A 21,121-nucleotide genomic window follows, 5' to 3' on the forward strand; every position below is an offset into this window, starting at 1 on the left:
TTCTAGATCTAGCAATGAGATATTTTTACTTATTCAGTGACTTCGTCCTGATACACACTGTGACTTGGACAGGACAAGGTGATCACAGTCCACCAGCTAATTTTGTTCCTTCTCACATAGGAAAGACTTTGCATTTCCCAAAATGAACAGATTAATTATTAATGAATCAGAAAAGGCAGTGATTTTCATAAGATTTACTATAGTTCATGCATGAGCTACTTCAGTCATGCTGAGCTTGTCAGATCTATGCATATAGATGCAGCAGATTAAAAGATTGATTCCACTATGGATTCCCCTGCATGCAATTCTTAAATAGGAATTTTTGTCTCTTTTTAATCATACAAAGACATGAGACATGAAAACTAGTTGCTACAAAAGGAAACAAAGTTTAGCTCTATACATTAATACAGCCTAGCGTCTACAGATCATTTTCTTCATCTTTTTACAGATTCACTTTCTTTAGCAAATATAATTTTTTTCCCAAGATCATAACAGCTGAAATTGTAAGTTTTGTGGGGTCAAAACTCTGATGTATCGCAAACAATGCATGAACCTTTCTTTTAATAGAGACTGACTAATGTGTCAGAGAGGATAATTTTCCTACATCAGCATTATGATGGTTATCAGAGTATTTCCTAAAGTCCATGAAAAAAAAAAAAAAGGGATGAATGGACAATATTAGGATTGTCCATCTGAATGTTTTCAAATTATTGATGAAATTTCACTATGTTTACTTGAAAATGGATTTCTTTAAAAAAATTAGTATTTAATCTTTGAATCAAAAAATGCTAATTGCTCAGTTTCTGTACCATGTAGAGACAATGATGTAGGTCAGAGAGAAATTGTCATTCAAACTTGAAAGGTGTATAACATAAAATTTTCAATTACATTTTTGAACCTACTGCTTCACAGTTGTTAAAAAAAAACCATATTTTTTTCTTAACTTTGAATATGTCCAAAAATCAAAATCCATTCATCATTATATCTTGAAAGAATTGTGAATATTTCCCAGCTATTAAATATTGCTTAGTATATTAGATAAGACTGTCCCTAAGCAATTTGTAAGTTCTTCAGGAATGACAAGTGAATAAATAATGGAAACCTTCTTCAGTATTTGAAGATCATTTGCAGAAAAAAAGTATTAAATGGTTTTAAAATTAGACTTTTGCCCTCGCTGCATTTGTAATATGGGAAGATGGAAGAGAGGATCAGTGACAAATTACACGGTCATAACTGTGATTCATTTAAAAATCATATTATAGTCAAAAGAAAAAACAGCAAGTGACTTCACCCAGTGATGCATACTCTCCGTTATATGTCATTATGTAGATCTTGATTTTTCTACAAACAGCATTACCTTAACCTGATACACAAAAGCATTATTTTTTTAATTATATGAGTTGTTGAATGGCTGAATCCTAACAAATGGTTGAATATTGATTATTTAATGTATAAAATTTAATGCTAGCAGATTAATCTAGAAAAATGTTTGAGGTTTGAAAATCTGTCTTGAGGATCCTAAATTTTATCATTTTCTAAAGCTGGCAGAAAATACTGTCTTTGCATCTAGATCAAATGCAGTGTGGGAAATAATATTTTCCTTGAGCAAACAAACTTGGACAGAACAAAAAAAAAAGACTGATGGTGTTGATCTTATTAAGTCGGAGCTTCAGATTAATTGCAACTGCCCACATAAAGAGCTTTAAGAAGTAATTTCAACTACATGATGCACTAAAACGAATTCTATCTAATAATCAAAACCATTGGAATAATAAATTGAAGATTATGATAATTCCTTATATAATTAAAGGCAGTAGAAGTGCAGAAGTCCCCTGAAGTAAAATTCTTTGGTTTTGCATCAGCCAGCTGTCCAAGAGAGGTGGAGATCCTGCACTATGACTTTTCTCCATCATCCCAAGCCCCACATCCATCAATCTCTCTAGTAACACTGGCCTGGGCTGTGAGCAGGAACCTGCATTTTCAGCTGGTGCCAGCACCACACATGGCCACAAATGGACAGTACCCAGGGTAAAAAAATAATGTTCGCAGTTACTCAATGCTGAAGTCTCTTTTTTTCTGACCTCTGAGAGGTCTTCATTGCAGAGCTCAGCAGAAAAATTCAAAACTGGTAGGCATCAACAAGAGCATTTGGTCTCTGAAGTAAGAAATTTGGGGGTATTTCAGTACTGAATGATCTGCTGGAAGGCCCACATAGTTCAGTATTACCTTCAGATGACAGCAGGTCTGGTGGGCTGGCCTTAGCTGTGGGGTAATCAACCCCAGCCCTACAGAACCAAGTTTGGCTAACATTTAATTCCACCTGCATGGCCACAAATTGCTATTTCACCAACGACCAAAGAACTATCATGAAAAAAGGCACAGATATTTCCTGCACACAGATTTTGCACAAATTTTCAACATATCCAGCACAAGGTCATTTTACTCTTTACAGGCTCTGATACAGTCACGCTGCCTTCAGGGCCAGTATTTACTCACCAAATGTCCCTGAATGAGCTACAGTGCATATGACTGGTTTCTTCACATATAATTTGCATTTTCTAATATTTTGATACAAGGTCATTGCACAGTCTAACTATTTCAATAATGTTATCATCCTTCAAACTTACCATACCTTGCACTGGTCCTCTGTCCTTGATTTCTTTCATTATATCAGTTTCCTGAGAGGAGGTGAGAGAAGCAACAGAGAGCAAGGGAAGATTACATTTATTAAGTAAAATTAAAACTCATACTAATTTAATGTGTGCACATATATATAGTATAAATATACCTTTGTACTCATATTTCTGCTGGAGAATATTTGGTTTACCAAATTAAAAAAACCTTCAGAAACATGTTTAAGAAGAACAACTGCAGTGTTATGACTCCATACTTTCTTTTCTATTTCTATGGGACTACAAAGTATCAACTTTAAAGAAATTAGGTACAACTGAGAAACTATAAAGAATTTCAACTCATAGAAAAATTCAAGGGCAACATAAAGGAAAATCCAGAGCTCTAGTCTTGAAGTTAAGTGAACATATTTTAATCAAACCTCAAAGGAGTAAAATCGTTGAGACAACAGATGAATTTCATGAACTTACTTTTGAGGACACCCTGTAGTGAGAGGCACACCGGTATAACCGATTGGATTTTTCAAAAGCATTGGGACATGGCCCATTTGTATGGTTTTTTCCATATTCACTTGACACATAACACTGACTTTCAGCTGATGGCCCCAGGTGTTTGTTCCAAAATGATGGATAACAAGCATATGATACAACCCTGTTCAGGTAGTTAAAAAAAGAGTTGATAAGAAGCTCACGCAAAAATTTTTGCCATTTTACATCAAACTTTTAATTATTTTGCAGCTGTCGTTTTCCATGTAATATTCTTCAGAAATGTGGACGGCATATCTTCAGCTGGATGGCATTTCCATCAATTGGTATACATGATATTTATGATTACGTTTCCATTACAGTAGTCCTCTCCCCACCCTTCTCCAAAGAGAGATAGGGTAAAAAATGTGTTTAGTAATTGTCACCTGGTACATTCATCTTATTAATGATGCATGAAAGTTCACACTGAAAAAGATCAATAAATTACCAATGTTGTCAATGGGCTTCATTTATCAAAAATAGCTTGTGAAATGGAATACGTGGAATACTGATAGACATTTCTGAAACAATATACAAATTTCTGAGTTAATGCCATGCAGGCCTACGAGAGGGTTTCTTTTACAGGGCATAATTAAATATTTTACTGAAGCAGAATACTTTAAAATAGTCAGTCCTATAAAAAGCATTTATATTTAAGTAGCTCATCAATTATACTGGACTTTCTGAACCAGAGGAACTCAAAACTATATTTCTACACAATATGGAGTATAACTACTCCAGTGTATACTTAGCTGTCAGGAGTTTTACAAGATAAGCCTGTATATGCTTCAGCTGTTTTGAATAAGACATAGAATTTTACCATTAGCATTTGGTGATAGAAAATCTGAGAATATCTTTTTATTTCAAAGTAGACCACATACACACAGTAGCACACTGGAGCTGTGTGGTAATCCCAGTAAGATCTCTGAAATGAGAGTCACATTTGAATCTTTTCACCAACCACAGTTTCTGCAGCCTTGATTAACACAATTGAACAGCTTTCTGCTGAAGCACAATTTCATATGTGCTGAAGCATAATGTCGTATGTGCTGAAGCATCAGCACAACAGTAAACATTAAAAACATTTCAAGGAGAAGACCCTTCCAAAAGAGTCATAGAAGAAAAACAGAAATAGATGTGAATAGGTTTATATGCACAAATATAGATACATATATACAAAAATAATGTTAGAAACAATCAGGATCCAGGGCCAACCAGGAAAACTCTGTAGTGTGTTCATACATTCTTGACAAAATTCATTTGAAGTCATGTTTGTGTGTTCAATCTAATGAAATTTTTGTGGATTCATTGCATTTATATATTTGAATTGTGAGATAAGAAAATAATCCTAAACATTAGACTATGTTATTTGCAAGTTGGCTAATAACAATAACATCTTTCTCATACCCTACAGCTGCCAAGAGCCCCAGGTACAAACCAGATTAAGCCCTATTGTGATTGGAAGCACTATTTACATTCATGTCTAACTTCTATACCACCTGAAAATGAAGTGTTTCTTCCTCATTCTTGATGAATATAACCTTTTTGTTTTCCTTATTAGTTAGAATAGATGCTTCCAAGAACACTTATTTCTCCCAAATTATGATTTGTAACTGAAGCACTTTAATGATAATTAGTAATAAATACATATTTATTCTTTAATTAATGGAGGAAGACAAAGAGAAAGTGATATTTAAACAGTGTTTCAGCTCCACTTACAGCAGATTTCATTGTTAATTGGGTGTTTAGTGATTCTGAAAAGTCAAATCTCAGCACTGGCCTAGCTTCCTTGAGCTTTATGGAAATCTTTTTCTGTCTTCACTGGGGATAGTTTAGGCCAGCACTTGATTTTTCTGAACATCTGTCAAAAACCTGAGCTGAGCACACTCCAGAAATCAAAACAGCAGAAACTTTAAACAGCATTGAACGCCTGCTGTGATAATTTACAAGGCCCCAGAGAAAATCAATGTGCTTTCTCCCTATTGCAGGGTATGGAGATAATGACACAATGATTGTAATATAACGATTCCTAAAAATAAATCACCTGAGAGTGTATGGAAGCAAGAACTATTTGACAGGGCTCATTCAAAAGACACTTCTAACTTGTAGGCCATACATTTCCAATTTTTTTTTTCATTGTCACAGGTAAAAGGTTATGGATTATGGGGTTTAGCTACAAAACTGATTAAATAACTGATTAAATTATGAGTCAAATGAATCAAAATTTTCTTATTTTTTTTAATTGTTGTTCTTGATATTATTTTCTCTTGGGTACTGTCAGAGACTTATCATTGGGCTAGATGGACACTTTTCAGACCCAGAGTGCTGTCCATGTGTTTTTCTAGTATCTGTTCTAAAGCTATTTGGATATTTCACTGAATGTGTTTATTTTGTCTGGAAATGTTGGAATGGGTTTTGAAATCTAATTTGAACTTGAGGAAAGAAAAGCAGAATGTAGAAATGTTTATAAAAATAGGTAAGTAGGAATACTTTTATGTGTAGTACTTTGATGACAAATCAATGATCAGGGATAAAAATGGGTAGCAAGCACAGGTCTCTCATAGCACAATGATGTTGTACGTGTTGGAGCTAGCTCTGTGGCAACAAAAAGCATAATAAATGACTAAGAAACTAATTCTGGATTGCTGAGATTTGTTGGAGATTTAGATAGTTTCCAAAAATTCATTATGGTTTTCACAACTGCCCTTCAGATTTTTCACTGAGATGATCAGTTCCAAGAGGCTGGTGAATAATATGAGGCTGAGCAATAAGCAAGTACTTGGGAGTGTGGAGGTGAAAAGACAGTTCACAGGTGTGCTGTGTGAACTGAGGTGCTGTGGCTCTATGTTTTCAGGCTCACATCAGTCAGAAATCCTGCTCAGCACACCACTGTCACACTGCTACTCAGTCAGGTCAAACATAATGTTATTGCATTCACACTAGAACAAGCTCCTGGGAAGGTATAGCTAGGTTGATAATGAAGTGCCTTGTAGAGCTTTAGCCTGCCTTGCTTTTCTTTTAAAAATAAGCTAAGTCTTTTATACTTAAATTGCTTCTGCATAACAGGCCATGTCACTAATCACAATGCTAAGATCAAAATAATACTACGTTCTGGCATAGGAAGAATTTTATTATAATGGGGTTCATGGTAGTTGTGCCTGTACAGGGGTAACAGAGGGAATAGAAAACCAGGAGATTGTCCTATTGCTGCATTCTTTACAGCTTTTCCTCTAAAAATAACATGGTCCAACTGTTGTAGAGATAATGCTCATAAAAATTATTCTCACTTCTCGTATCTACACCAACAATTCTTGTGGTCCTGTTTTTAACTGGCAAGAAAACAGTCTAGAGAGAGAGAGTTGCAATTACTCTCCAAAAACATGAGCTACTGAGTAAAATGAGAATGTTCTTCTAGTTACAGAAAAGTATTGCAGTTAAAAAGTGCTTACAATTAAAATGTCAAGTTATAACTTTTGTTTCTTCGATAATGAAGCTTTTTCCCTTAGCTCCTGAGGTGCTGAGGGGCCTTTGCTAATCACTCAGCTGAAGAATCTCCTTCTTAAAACCTAAATGAAAGCTGGTTTACTGTTGAAACCCTGAGAGAAAAAGATAGAGGAGTTTACTTGAAGTAAACTCCCCCCATAACAATACAATGTCCTTGTCACATCAGAAATACTTTGACACGCTTGCGGAAAGCAGAATTATCACTTGTATGGTGTGACAGATCTCCTGGATCCCCAGAATGCCATGTCAACTATGACACTATCATGTCTGACATTCTTTTGCTCTTGACATGGTTAGTTTGTTTGTTTGTGTTATAAATAAAATGAAAAGTTGACAGAGAGAACACCTGAGATCACTCCATCAGTCAATTTCAGGTATATCAGAGTAAGGGATGAGATTGCGTGAAAGCAAGACAGGAAATACGATTTTGGTATGGAAGAGAAAGGATAAAAAAATTCTGGTAATGTGAGAAACAGCACAATTTAATTATATGGTATCTAAAATGCAGTTATTGAACTTTTCCTGGAAACCATTTCCAGGCATACAAACTTCAAGGAGAGGACTGGAAGCAGGATGTGTGGACTTCCCATGACAGGTAATGATGATATGGTGAGACAGTCCGACCACGATGAAATGACTGGCTCCATAGAGAATAAGGAAAGCAGTACCTATCATTTAGCTTGTCTTTAGTGACATTTTCAGCATAGGTTTCTGTGGTGTCCCTCTAGTTTATTAGATTAGGTAAATCGCTTACAAGGTCAATTGTGGACTGGCATGTTGAAAGGTCAACAGACCAAAGTGACTGGTGTCTGTTTATTAATGGCATTCCCCAGGAGACAACACAAAAGCAACACTTCTGTTTCTCTATTAACAATCTGGACAGACAGATGTAAGTCACCTTTAGCAAGTTTGTGAAGAATGTAAAACTTTTAGGGAGTGATTAGTATGCATGGCTGCTGTTCAGAGCAGTGTTAATAGGCTGAAGAAATGAGCCTGACAGAAATATCCTGAATTTCAATAAAAACAGATGGCAAATCCTGCCTCTGAGCCAGAAGTGCCCAGGTACTGTCAGGGCACTGCCTGTGTAGAAAGTCATTTAACAGAGAAGGACATGAGGTCCTTAGAAACAGAAAGTTGAATGTAGGTGAGCAGTGAACCCTCTTGGGAAATGTGGACGGTCAATACTGGGCTGTGTTACCAAGAACATAACCAAGACATTGTGAAAAATTAATCTCCCCCTCAAATTACAACTCAGCAGATGGAGCTATATTTTCACTTATGTGTTTCCTGGGAAAGACACTGACAAACTGAGTAAATCCATTGGAAGGCACTTAGGGGACTGGAGCTGAGGCAGCTGGACTTTTTCAGTTTAGAGAAGAGAAAGCCAACAGAGTATATCATTCTTGTCTTCAGCTACATAAGAAGAGGTATAGAGAAGACAGAACAAAAGTCTTGGAGATGCACAGTGAAAAGCTGGAAGGAAGGTACCAGTCACAGGTTCTACCAAGGAATATGCTGATATAAGAAAAAGGTGTTTGATCATAAGTCAAAAAAACTGACCTGCTGCAAGAAAGGTTGTGGAAACTCCATCCTTGAAGATACTCAAAATGTGTCCAGGGAAATGGCCTAAATAGCCTGATCTAATTTTAAAGTCATGCTTTGAGCAGAATGTTGGATCAGGTCACCTCCAAAGTTCCAACCAAAACAATTTCATCATTCCATGAATGATTATATCCCATTTTAAAGGTTCTAGGTTTTCATAGGGAATTTGATAGCTCTTAACTCTGCTTAGTGTGATCTGAAGGAAGAAGGATCTAGGTACAGTCTTTAATAGAGTGTTGCACTCTGGAGCCTTGGAATGAGATGAGTACAAGTTGCTTTATAGAGAAAAGATATTTGATTCTTTTGAATATTCACAATGTTGTCTCATGTAACTAGCTGCTTACTCAAGGTTGTTTCAAATGAAAAGCCTGTATCCCAAAAAACACAGACGTTTTAAGTACATTTACGGTATTGTCTTATTGCAAATTAAACAATGGTTTCAATTTAAAATAATCTAAACAGACAGATATAATATTTACCCATGTGTTTTCAGATATCTCCAGGCACCATCAATACTTCCACCATTACATCCATGTTGATTCCTGGTATCACAAGAGATCAAGTTCTGAGCAGAAAGGTTGTCTGTGACCTGACCCTTTGAATGAATTGCTATTCTATCTGCTGCAACACCTGTTTGAAAATAATTTTTCTGTTATCAAAATCAAGTAATTACTCACAATTTGCATTTGTTTTTGTGAAAGAGGGACAGAAATACAACCTCAATATTTTCTGTGTGTGCAGATATCTTCGCTAAACAGTATTGATATAATCTGTCCAGACTTTTGTGAGAGAGGATTGTGAAACTGCAAAGCATCATGAGCAACTTTGCTGTTATATGACAAATTCCTAGATTTACTGGCTATTATAAAGTGACAAATATCTAAATATCAGATGAGACATTTGCATAATTGTCTGTATCGTGTTTGTAAATGCATATTCACATCTGGTTGTCTTCAGCAGAAGAAACAAATGCTTCCCAGCTTTCTGCAGCTGAATCCCCAAATCTCTTTACTTTCTTTTCAACCTTTCTTTCATTTATGTGAGGGGAAAGAAAAAAAAAAGAGCAGTCCTATGAAGAAGAAAATTCAAGACTGAAAATATATATTGGTTTTATTACAAAAAATATTTGGAGATGTTCATATTGAAGTGCAAATGTAGGACTCTTTACACCTCATTCCCTTGTTACACAAAATTATTCCTCAGACATAGATACCTTATCTGAATTCAATCAGATAATGATGATTCTTAGTACTTACATATTTGTGAACTGATTTAAAGGCAGACTAGGTTAACTAAGTTATGGGTGAAATTAAGGTGCTTTTACTTTCTTTATCAAATGATAATGCAGCAATCATTAAGTTTCATTGTAAGTCATTACCTATGATTAAATTTTATTTGTATTAATTTTAGCCCCGCATATTTGATTTGTAAAATAAAATTTTTTTTTAAATCTCTTGAAATCTAAATCCCAGTCAAAATCAATACTAACTTTGGTGAACTCTGAGGAAGACTTCAGAAAAGAAAGTTTGCTGATATCAGGTGACAACTATATTTTGTGCTTTTGGGAGTTGTCCTATGATAAAGAATTGATTTTCATAGGTATAAAAGCCTTTTATTGTAAAATTCTGGAATACTTACAGAAATTATTCATGATAGGAAAAAATTATTCAGCAGTGCTTGTCTGTTCATTGAGCAACAACTGATCTTGAAAACTCAGACTGAAAATGTTAGATGCACCTAAACAACATGTGAAGGCATTTCACACTACATAGCTTTGAAAATAATTATGTGAATTAAAATAAAAATATTTGTTTATGGAAATGAAAAATTAGACACAATATCTGCAAAGTCTTTCCCTCAGTGATCTCTGTCCATCTCTGTAGTAATCTGTTAAAAGAGCTGTTAAAAGCTCTCCTGGTTTTCTCTTTTTAAAATTGCAGTGGATAAGATATATCAGAAAAAGAGCACATTCAGTCTGTTTTTTTCAGGGAGCTGGGATTAGCTGACCTAAAAGCTCCTTTCCTTCTCTTACTGCTGTGATTTAAAGAAGCAGTTGCAGAAAACTGCACCTGTGAGGACCCACTGGCCAAATAAGTCAGAAAGATTGATCGCATGCTTATGTTACACAATTTTATGAAAAGCAAAGTGCTGCAGCTTAGATTGACATTTAAAGATTTTGGGACAATATAGAGGAAAAATTGCAGCAATTTTAAATGTTCCCATTTGGTAATAAAAGGTGAAAAGCAAGTTGATATTATTTTGTAACTAACTACCACAATTTTCATTACACACCTAACATCACTGATACTTTCAAAGGGAGTAAAAAGAAATATTACTTGCGGTTGAAAAAGCCCAGGATGCTCCACAGTTTCGCTGATCCAAAGGATCGTGAATCCACTCAGGCCACTCATAAGTGGCTGAAAAGATTGCAGGAAACTTTTCTTCTGGAAGTGACTTTCCCTAAAACAAAATGTAGAAGATCTGTTTATGCTAAATTTCCTATTTTTATTGTAAATTTTAGTGTAATTTTGTTTGTAAAATTCTTAAGTTTTAGACTAAGGAAACCTAAAGCATTGGCCCCTATGACTTCCTGAGCAACTCTGTGGTGGTTTCCCCATGGCTGTGTGCTGCAGACCCCTGAGAGCAGGAGGGCTCTGGCACTCCATTAGCTGAGCTGAAAAGCTGAGCTTCGAGACTGCCAACGTGAATAACCTGATCAGTTCTTCTCTGATTTTTATCTCAAACAATAATTCACTATGAAATTTGCTAAGTGTGACCCAGCTGGCATTTTTGGAAAGAAAAGCCCTCTGCTACAAATAGCAGTGAAGTTAAATATCTGTTACCCTGTTCTCCTTGACATGTGGCTGTAGGTAAGAAATTTTAGTCACTGTGGGAGAGGAATCAGTACAGTGTATCATTGATTTTTCTTTTACATAGACGTTATTCAGTCTGAAGCAATGATTCCCTTTCTAGAATAAAAATCAGTGATTTTTCTTCTGCTTTTCAATCTGATAGTGAATTCATGAAAATTCATATCTGCTCCCTAAAGCAATTTGGCCAGCTATTTCTGGCACCTTCATCTCTCAGCCTTAATTTATGTCCCCCTCCAAAGTCCTCCAAGCTTTGAACAAATATTTGCATATACAAGAGCCGTCTGGTACAACTGCTAATAATCTGCTCTTTGTTCAACATATCAAAATCATTGACCCATTGACCCATTTGGTTTTTTTTTACTGTTGAACTTAATGGAATGATGGATTATGCTGTGCAAGGAAATAGGAATGGCCACAGAAAATTGCAATATTAGGCCATGCAATCAGTCTGTTTCAAAAAATTGTTGATAACCTCAGTTCCAGATGGAAATACAATATACAAAATAAGATAATCTGTTCCCAAGCAAAATACTCACTGATGCTTCTTTCTCATAAGCAAGCTGAAATTGTGAAGCACGACGGCTTCCATCCTGTTTAAATTCTGGGTACCCTTGCTAAAACATTTTTCTAAATTGTTTACGTGATTTATAAGCATAAATCATACCTTTTGCTAAGATAATTTAAACGTTTGAGGCCAGTTCTTTCAAACTATTTTAGGACTCTTTGGAGAACCAAATTTTAGCCCTTTGCCTGTATCAAGATCACTTTGTTGTGTACACTGTGAAACAGCGGCACCTCCATCCAGCTTGTACTCTTGGATTTGCCACAGAGAATCCCCAGCTGAGAAAAAGTGGGTGAGGAAAAAGAAGCTTGTATCTCAGGTCTTTATCTGACATTAGGCTGGGGCACAACTCCAACAGGCAAATTGGTACAGTCTGTGTGTATTCCCAGACCCAGTGGTTCTAGGTTAGGCAGGTTAGATGCAGACTGCGAGTCCTGAATCCATGAAAGAATACTGCAAGCTGTTAGGTCACTTCAATGATTTTGAAAGTCTCACCTCCACCCATACAAGGCCAAAATTTTTTTAAAACTTGCTAAAATATTAATCTCAGTGTTTTGATTAATCAGTGTCAAAGACTGTTTTTTCAGAGTTTTATATACATGGGACTTGCAACATCAAGTGATACTCAGGAAGCAGCAACTAATTTAAATAATAACTTGACAAATTATCATTATGTTCGTTATTAGTGAGTAAGCACTAGCTCAAGATTTACTTTGAAGATGAAACATACAGGAGAAATCCCAGACAAATAGATTTTCTTTTATATGATGAGACTGTTCACTACCAACCAGTAAAAAGCAAAATCTGGCAAATGTTTAGCACAATTACGTGGGTAATGGCTGCTTACAATGCTCATTATGATGCTTCATTACAAATGAGGCCAATGAGAAAAGCAAAATTCTACAAAGATCTACAGTCTTGACAATGTCTTACTTTATGTATTCCTAACCCACTGTCAATGTATTTATTAGCTTCATATTGTAAATCCTGGAGCAAATTCCTCATTAACCCTCAGCCTTGCCATTTAGAAATACAGGACTGATCTGTAGCCAGAAACATTGGGGTTTTTTTTGTCTGAAAAAGTTTCTACCCTGATATTGAGAAGTACTGCTAGTCTGTGTCAAATACCAAGTCTAGACAACTGTTCCTCAATGTATGCTCCATGGACCAGCATCAGACAGCACAAGGCAATCAGCAAAATGAATGGTGAACTATTTTTAAACCTTTATATGTACTCTCTGCAGTGAAGTTAGCAGTCTGGCCAAAGCAGGAAGGTAAGAGGACATAAAAGAGCACTCAAATTTCAACAATGACTTCTTCAGAAAAGATGACCAATAAGAGAGAAAAGGCCAAAGATAACTGAATTTGCAAATGTGGAAATAGCTTCCCTGAGGGAAAGCAATTTTTTTTTTAATGTAGCAGAAAGATCCTGGACATCAATTGCTTTGTGAAGACCAAATGGGCACGAATGACCTTCAATTTGCAAGAGAAATACAACTGCTGAGGGTTTTTACTGTGAAAAGCCATATACCAGTGGAACAGAGGGTGTACTTTGTCCACTTTCCAATTGTTTTTATGAGTTTATTGATATTTAGAGAAAAAATGGTGCCTTATTACTGAATTATGTATTTCATCTTCTTGTAAGATGGCACTCAGGTGTGTACCTTTTTGCTGGGGGTACAGACCTTACCATTGCAATGTACCTCTTGCCAGGACTGGTGCTGACAGAGTACCACCAAAAGCACATCACAATGCTTTTAAAGGTGCTGCAACTATTTTTTGCTACATGGAACTTCAAGAATGATTGCACTGTCTCCTGCAGTGAAAATGCCTTCTCAGATGGAGGAGCTTCAGCTTTGTCAGGAGTCAAACAGTTTTAGTGGTGCATTTAGCTTTGGTCTATACTCAGGTCTAGCCATACTGTGCAACAGAGGGTCCTCAGTTCAGATTTGGTTCTTGCTCCATATCATTGCCTTTTGGGTGTTCTAATGTACCATCATGACAAACTTCCCTTCCAGACAAAAGTATCATCTTGTTGAGTAGGTAAAGTCTTTTATTAAAAGCAGAACTTTTAGAAGTTCTATGAGAACTTCAGGAAGTTTGTGACTTCCCTAAGAATTTTCCAGAACCTGAGAAAGTCATACGGAGAGTACTATTTCATATTTTTAGCTTTTTTAAGTAGAAGGATTTCCTAGAATCCTGTGAAAGGTATGTGATTCCATCAACATGTAAGGAAGTCTCGTGATGACTAAGTGCATGAATGTGCCAAGTTGAATTTCTGGAGAAAAATGCATTGAATCTCCTTGGGTATCTGTCAGTGCCAAAGGGAGTTGGGTTGTGGCTCACAGACTTCATAAAACAGCAGACAGAGAAAATATGACTGAGAAATGTATCTGTGGAACAAAGGCTGTAAGAAGTGTAGCAGTGAAAGTAACTGCAGGAAGCTTAATAACAATGATTCAATAAGCTGGATATAATGCAGGACTACTGAGTAAACAGCTACTACAAACTGAATGGAGGAAAGGAAGTATCATAAAGAACTTCTTGAAACCTTCCCTTTCCTGTTTTCCTGGGTGGGGTTTGTCTCACCTAGCTAGATACCTAGCAATAGAAATGTCAATCTCTAGGCTGGGTACGTGACATCCTTTTTTTGCCTGTGCTATATAAGCTTCACACTGTATCCCTCAAGGAAAATGCCAAAAACAACAAATCAATCCAACTCTTTTGAGCCTCAATGCAGTTCACTGTTAACTTAAGGCAGACACATATTAAATATTAAATTCTTTTATGCCATTGTCTTATTTTGACCTGCCATCTTCAAGTGAAATAATACTTCTTTGTCTGCAAAAAGTAGTCCAGAAAATCCTATGAGGCAAAACTCCAAAGCTTAATTACTGTCCACTTCTTGCTCTGGCAAACCTTCAGAGTGTAATTTTGATTGATTTGGCCAATCTGGGCTCGAGCCCAATGCCTCACCATTCTGGTGCAGGGAGCTGATATTGTGTGTAACCAAGAATGGTCTGAATCAAGCACAAGGGTTAGGACTGCTCAAATTATTGCAGAGGCCATGCCCTCTTTCCCCAAAACCCACTCAAGTGGCAGCTCTGTACTCAGTACACAGGGCCTTCTATCATGTGGAAATCTTTCTGCCACTGATGCCCAAAGTATATCTATATATGCAGCTTTGTAGATTTTTAATATACAGCTGTATAATTTCTCATGTTTTCTCACACTTCAGAATAGTAGATTACCCTTTCTCACATATTTATGCCACCTTCTTGAAATTCTGTTTAAATAAATAGTCTTATTTTAAGAAAAGCATTCCTAACAAGAACACTATGTTTTGCACCAGCACACAGGAGACATAACAAAATATATAGCTGAGAACCCCTTGGAGAGACTCCAAGGGCCAGGCCCAAAGGTGGTTACCAGGGCAACTGATCTCCTATAGGATGTACTTGCTAGATATATTAATTAATTAATTAATTAAATAAATTATATTAATTAATTAATTAAACTTGCAAAATTTGTGGAAATCCCATATTGGGCATACAAAGGTATTTCGTGCACCTGAAGGCTTTATTAAAGAACTGCTCTTTATATTACTGCCTTTAATATTGTTTGGAAAGTTTTATTTTGATTGTAGAAACACCACAAGACATAAACAAGCATCAAAATTGACTTCTAATAGATAATGAAATGGCATCACTTGCCTGAGCTATATTGAATGCAAAGATAAACACCTGTTATATTTAACACCTTTGCAAACATTGGATCTATCTATTTATACTTTCACTTCTAATTTCACTCTGGTGAGCTAGTTAGGTAGGAGATTTTTGGTCTGCGAATTCCATAAATTGTGTCCTCTAAGAAAGAAAAAAAGTAACTGATCCAAAGCATTGGAAAAATCACTCTGGATTCGATAACTTCTATTTTTTCTTAAATTGCTTAACCAACATACATAACTTAAAGTATATTTGCTTTGAGGCAGAGCTAATTTCAGCATAAATAAATGATAGGAATTTTAATTTAGCTTGAGAATTGCCATGGCCAAGGGGTTTAGAAAGCTGGTGGTAGAGAACCATTTCATTTTGCAATGATTCCCATAATTTTGCTGTCCATTTGTTCAAAAGCCAAAAAGAGCTTTCACAGCTTCTGTCAAAGATTGCTGTTTAGTCTCAGCTGTTCGCCTGAATGAACTATGCCCAGATGTATTTTTTCTGTAGTTACAGCTGTGTGTGCAATGATTAGCAAATGAAGCTAAATTGAATTAATATGGAGCTCTCTTAAGGAAGTGAACTACAATGATAAGTTAATATTGCTGCAGAGCTTCACAGTGATTAGGATTTTCTTTTGTTCCTTCTTATTTGATTTCTGCCAATAGGGCCAGACATTCTATGACTTATAGAATGTTCCAGGAACATCATATTCAACATGGAAACATTTAGTGAAAAAACCCTGAACCATACTCTTATAATTGTCCACATTTATTTTTGCATGTGACAAAGTTATTTTAAAAAATTAACAAGTGTACATGACACTTACAGGAGCTTCTCTCATATTCAGCAAAGAATGAGATGGAGGGAAGGTGCCCAGGCGCTTTTTGAAACCTTCTTCCACTGTCATTCCCCAGAACTGACTGTAGTTGTCAGCTTTCCATCTTCCTCCCAGATGAAAGCCAAAAAGCAAGACCCAGGTTAGAGATAACACTCATATTAACACATTGCTTATTTAAGAGTACAACTAGCAAAAGCTTCAAGAAATAAATTTTTGAAATTGCATTTCAAAAACTTGCATTCAATATGCATGAGAAAATATTTATTATTGGCTTTTCCACTGCAGATAAGTGCAGATGGAGCAACACAGCAGAATATGAATAGTGGTGATTTGGGGCCAGCATCACTTCAGCCTGCAGGACTTGAGCGTGCAATACTTCAGAGTAGTACTGGCAAACAAGACACTCAGTCAAAACATTGCTGTTCTCTTGAAGTTATGCTCAAATCATGCTCCAGCCCAGATTCCCACAAAGAACTAGCAGTCTTGTGTTGTGAGTTGCGGCGCACCTTCAAGCTCTGGTGCACCAGCAGAGAGATACTGTTGAACCCAGCAAAAAGCCCAGCTGACACCTTCTGCCTGAGTTTTATACCATAACCACTGTGAGAGAAGGGCTCCCCATGGTTCTCTAAGTATTCCCTTGCTACTCTCAGGTGGACTGACTTTGCAATGTGGTCAGTGAAAAGTGCATGCACATGGAGAAGTTGAGTCATATCTCACCCATCACCCTGTGACAAATCTCATTGGTCACCACTGACAATAGATAGGGCCAGGCTCCAGGGGCCTATCTTGGTTGTTTATCCTAATTCAGTTGTTTTAAATGTCTCCCATGAAGTACAAAATGTTTCAGCACTGATGACAGCTTGAAATCTGGGAAGGCTTCATTGGTGAATTTGGCACTCCAGATCCTAGGGAGGCTGCCCCTGCATCCCTGTCTGTAACCAGCCAGCAGGCTCCCAAGGCACAGATCCAGTACCAGGGTCCCCAGTCTCTGTGCACTGGCCAGGGGAATGAGATTGCTAGCAAGAAAAACACCAAGCCCCCCAAGTTCTGATAACTTGATGCCCATTGCACATATCTTCTCCACTTCCAGTGCTACCTAGACTCCTGTTACATGGAACAGTGCTCTCAAGGGAGCAGAAAAAAAATTACTTTAAATATCTATCCCAAGTAATAAACACAGTGAAGAATGGGGGAAGATGATGCAAATCTTGTTTTGAGAGAAAAGAAATTGTTCTAAATTTGGAGAATATTTTAGATAGATGTTTACAGCAGATGTTCTCTTACCAGCATGAGATGTTCAGTATCTTTCCATTTAAAGCTTTATAATCTGCCAGTGATTTGGAAAGTTTCACAAATGCATACTTACTGTCAAATTGCTGTAATGTATTTGGAGAAAGAAGGGGTGGGGAAGACTGCATACCTTGTTATTTGCACATACACAGAATGAGCAATACTGTGATGCATAACAAAACTTTAAAATAAAAGGGTTCTCACCCAAAATCTCCAGAATTGATGTGCTGAATTAAGTCTTGGCGAACAAGGCATATGTTTGTTGAACATTTCCAGAGACTGTTGAAACATTTGCTGAAAGGACAAGAATATAATTGAACAAAAATAAAAGAATTGTCAAAGGAAAAATATGCACTTTAACAGCAGAAGGCAGAGGGAGGCGAAAAAAGTGTGAACAATATAATTGTCACAGAGTGTTTATGAAAACATAGCATCATTTCTTCCTACTTCACCGTCTAATGAGTTGGAACAAGGTGGGAAGGTTTACAGTTTGTGAGAAAGGTCATATCTGAAACATTTTGCTTCCATTTTTGTGAGACCAAACCAAAGAATGCAATGTTGATGATGATGATGCTGAAAAAATGTGATATTTTGAGGAAGTTTTACTCTGGAAACTCAGAAAGGGTTTTGTGGCCCCAGACATTGTGCTCCAAGGACCGTGGGCTAAAGTCAGCACAGTGGGAGCTCCAGCCCTATTTGGGTGGGGCTGGAGCCCTGGGATTCCAGTCACTCCAGGGTAGGGTTGGTTTTTGGAGAGGCAAAGCTCAGGCAGCCGACTGCCAGGGCTGACAGCAAAGCTCCCCTGTCTGCACTGTCTGCTTCTGTCACAAGGCAGAGAAAGGGGTGCTCAAACAATTCACCACTTTTCTACATAAATAACTATAACTAAACTATAACTATAACTATAACTATAACTATAACTATAACTATAACTATAACTATAACTGTAACTGTAACTATAACTATAACTATAACTATAACTATAACTATAACTATAACTATAACTATAACTAACTATAACTATAACTATATCCTTTCCTTACAGGTTAATAGGTTAATATAAGTTCTCATAACTCATTAGGAAAAAAAAAAAATAACAAGAGGGAAGGAGTCTATTAAGTTTAATGATATGTGTTATGTTTGTTAGATCTGCATTCAGGACAATGCCCAGGTCTAGACTGAAACCATTTCAATTCAGGTTTGACTGAGCAGGAACAGAATTAGGCCAGTGAGGAAGAGATTTGAATAGTCTAATATTCATATCTTGATTAGAAATTCCAGTTTCCCTCTTGCTGTTCTTCTAAGTTGACTGTAATCTACCTCCACAAAGCCTTAATACTTAGCACTACTTTTGCAGCCATTTTGATTTGATTACATGTTTAATATGAATTTAAAGATGCTCTCTACCTTAATTCCTGTTTCATGACATATGCTAGATAAAATTCAATTTGCTGTTCTCTGAAACATTACCAGGAATTGCAGTTGTCTTTAATTATTGTTCCATCTCCGTAATATCGGCCATCTTTATAACAACCTGCCAACATAACATATAGATGTGTGAAAATAAAATAATTCTTCAAGTGAATTACTGAAAACTCTTGCTACTATTGTATTAATTGGTTTTATGCAGTATGCTTGAAAGTCAGCAATACAGTTCAATTATTTAGTTGAAAGTCAGCAATACAGTTCCAGTTTCTTCCAAGTACAGAAGGCAGTTTAATGTATTTTATTTTTTTAGAAAATATATTATCATTCATAGTAAATAAATTCAGCATCAGATTCAAAACACCCACTGAAGAATTACTATTTTACACCTAAGAGCACAGGCTCCTGAAGAGCTTGTGTTCTGTGTGCTGAACTGCAAGCAGCAAGGTTATTGCAAAGAGACAGTTAATTTTAAAAAGTCATAGTAGTCTTTTGTTAATTTTAGGCTTTTGAAATGTTGGTACATTCTCTACATCTTTGGCCAGATTTGGTGTACTGGTAGTAAGAAGCTACATAGTCTTAAAATCGCAATACGAAATTTTCTTCACCAGCAGAGATTTGGCCAAGGAAGGGCCAGATGGTTGAATTTTATTTTTTTTTTCAATCTTTAGTACTAACTAGTAAGAAACTAAAATACGCCACAAATCCTTGTTCTAAGCACATCCCTTCACCTACTCCTTGTTCTAAGCACATCCCTTCATTTAGTCCTGCACCTGAGCTGTCGCCAGAAAAAGTGTCCCACATGAAACCTATGCTAAATCAAAAGCATTGCAGAACACCTCAGGCCACTATCATTCAGGACAACCTTCAGTTTTGTTGATGATTTGTTTGTACTAATAGACACAAATATTTAGAGCTTGCTGTTCATCTCATATTAATCTGTGAAACCCTACTGAAATTTTTGAGTTTACACTAATTTTGGCCCAATGAGGTTATTTAAGAAGTTTTAAATAAAACAGGGGTTCTGTCCAAGAGAAATATAATCAAATCAATGTTGATTGTCCTAATGTCCTAGAGACAAAGAAATAACAGCAAGTATAATTCTCACCCCAGTTTCATCCTCAGTCTTTGTCCACTATGTTTTTAGGCACATTTTCAGGATTCTACTTCTATGTATATTTTCACTGTGATGCACTAAAGCCAACTGAGCATTTTCTCTCTACTTACCCCCTGCTGGAGGCGGCCAAGGCTCCTCTGACCTGGTGGGCTCCGCGGGGTGGTTGCAGACATCCCAGTAGTCAGTACAGCAGTCTACAGGCCCAGGAGAGCCTGAGGTGCAGTACTGATCACAGTAACATATAGCTGCTCTGGAGACAATGGTAAAGCTGCAGTCATCATCTCTTCCTGTGCAACAGCCTCGTATCCTGCAGGAACTCCCCTGATACAGACTCCTTTTAATCCTGTTCCACTTAGCAGAACTGCTGTCTTGTACAGAGTAAAGTCCTTCGGGGAAATTTCTAGATTTAAGACGTTTTGCCATTGAAACTTCACTGGCAATGCAATATAAGAGCAGTATCTGAATTTTGAGCTTCATTCTTGTGCCTCTAGAAGCTTTTTTTGAGGCTTTTTGTCCTTCACTTTCTCAGCAAATGTTCATTTACTCTAGATGTAGTACCTTCAGTTAGCAATCAGAAAGAAATCTGAACAGAAAGCTGCAGACTACAGTTTTCCAGGAAGGCTCTGCATGTGTTAATTATTAATCAGATATGTTGTAAAGTGATTTATTTATCCAAGATACAGAGGTAATGGAAACAGACTATGTATTCATCATTATGAAACTTTGGTGTGATCTCTTACAAGTGAGAAAGTTTATAGCAAAGCTTCAGCATATACAAAATATACATGATCCAGTATTTTAGTTCTGTACTTCAGACTTCTAAAATCAAAACAATGTGAGGAATGTTACCTCATGTCAAAGGAAGCTCTCTTTCTTTTTGTGTACCTATAAACAGCATGTTCTTCACATGATTAGAAAACCTTTAACATTTAGATTGTATCTCATCTAAATTTTCCTATCTGATAAGCAGGGTGACATCACTGCAGTAAACTTATCCTGCATCCCCCATTTCAATTTTATTTCCAGTGATCTTTCT

The 21,121-nt window shown here is 36.6% G+C and overlaps 1 protein-coding gene across 1 annotated transcript in view; it reads right to left on the bottom strand.

Moving 5' to 3' along the window:
• TINAG (tubulointerstitial nephritis antigen) overlaps window positions 1-20,639 on the bottom strand; it is a 35,016-nt gene extending 14,377 nt beyond the window's left edge. Inside the window, exons 1-8 of the mRNA XM_053973650.1 lie at window positions 20,196-20,639; window positions 19,014-19,077; window positions 17,748-17,837; window positions 16,242-16,356; window positions 10,598-10,721; window positions 8,741-8,891; window positions 3,102-3,282; window positions 2,633-2,678 (exon numbers count right to left, since the gene is read on the bottom strand). Of these exons, the coding sequence (XP_053829625.1) occupies window positions 2,633-2,678; window positions 3,102-3,282; window positions 8,741-8,891; window positions 10,598-10,721; window positions 16,242-16,356; window positions 17,748-17,837; window positions 19,014-19,077; window positions 20,196-20,562 (1,138 nt within the window). The 5' untranslated portion in view covers window positions 20,563-20,639. The remainder of the gene's footprint in view (window positions 1-2,632; window positions 2,679-3,101; window positions 3,283-8,740; window positions 8,892-10,597; window positions 10,722-16,241; window positions 16,357-17,747; window positions 17,838-19,013; window positions 19,078-20,195) is intronic.
• Window positions 20,640-21,121: the final 482 nt, after the last annotated feature.

This window comes from Vidua macroura, chromosome 3 (assembly GCF_024509145.1).
Source record: "Vidua macroura isolate BioBank_ID:100142 chromosome 3, ASM2450914v1, whole genome shotgun sequence".
NCBI lineage: Eukaryota > Metazoa > Chordata > Aves > Passeriformes > Viduidae > Vidua > Vidua macroura.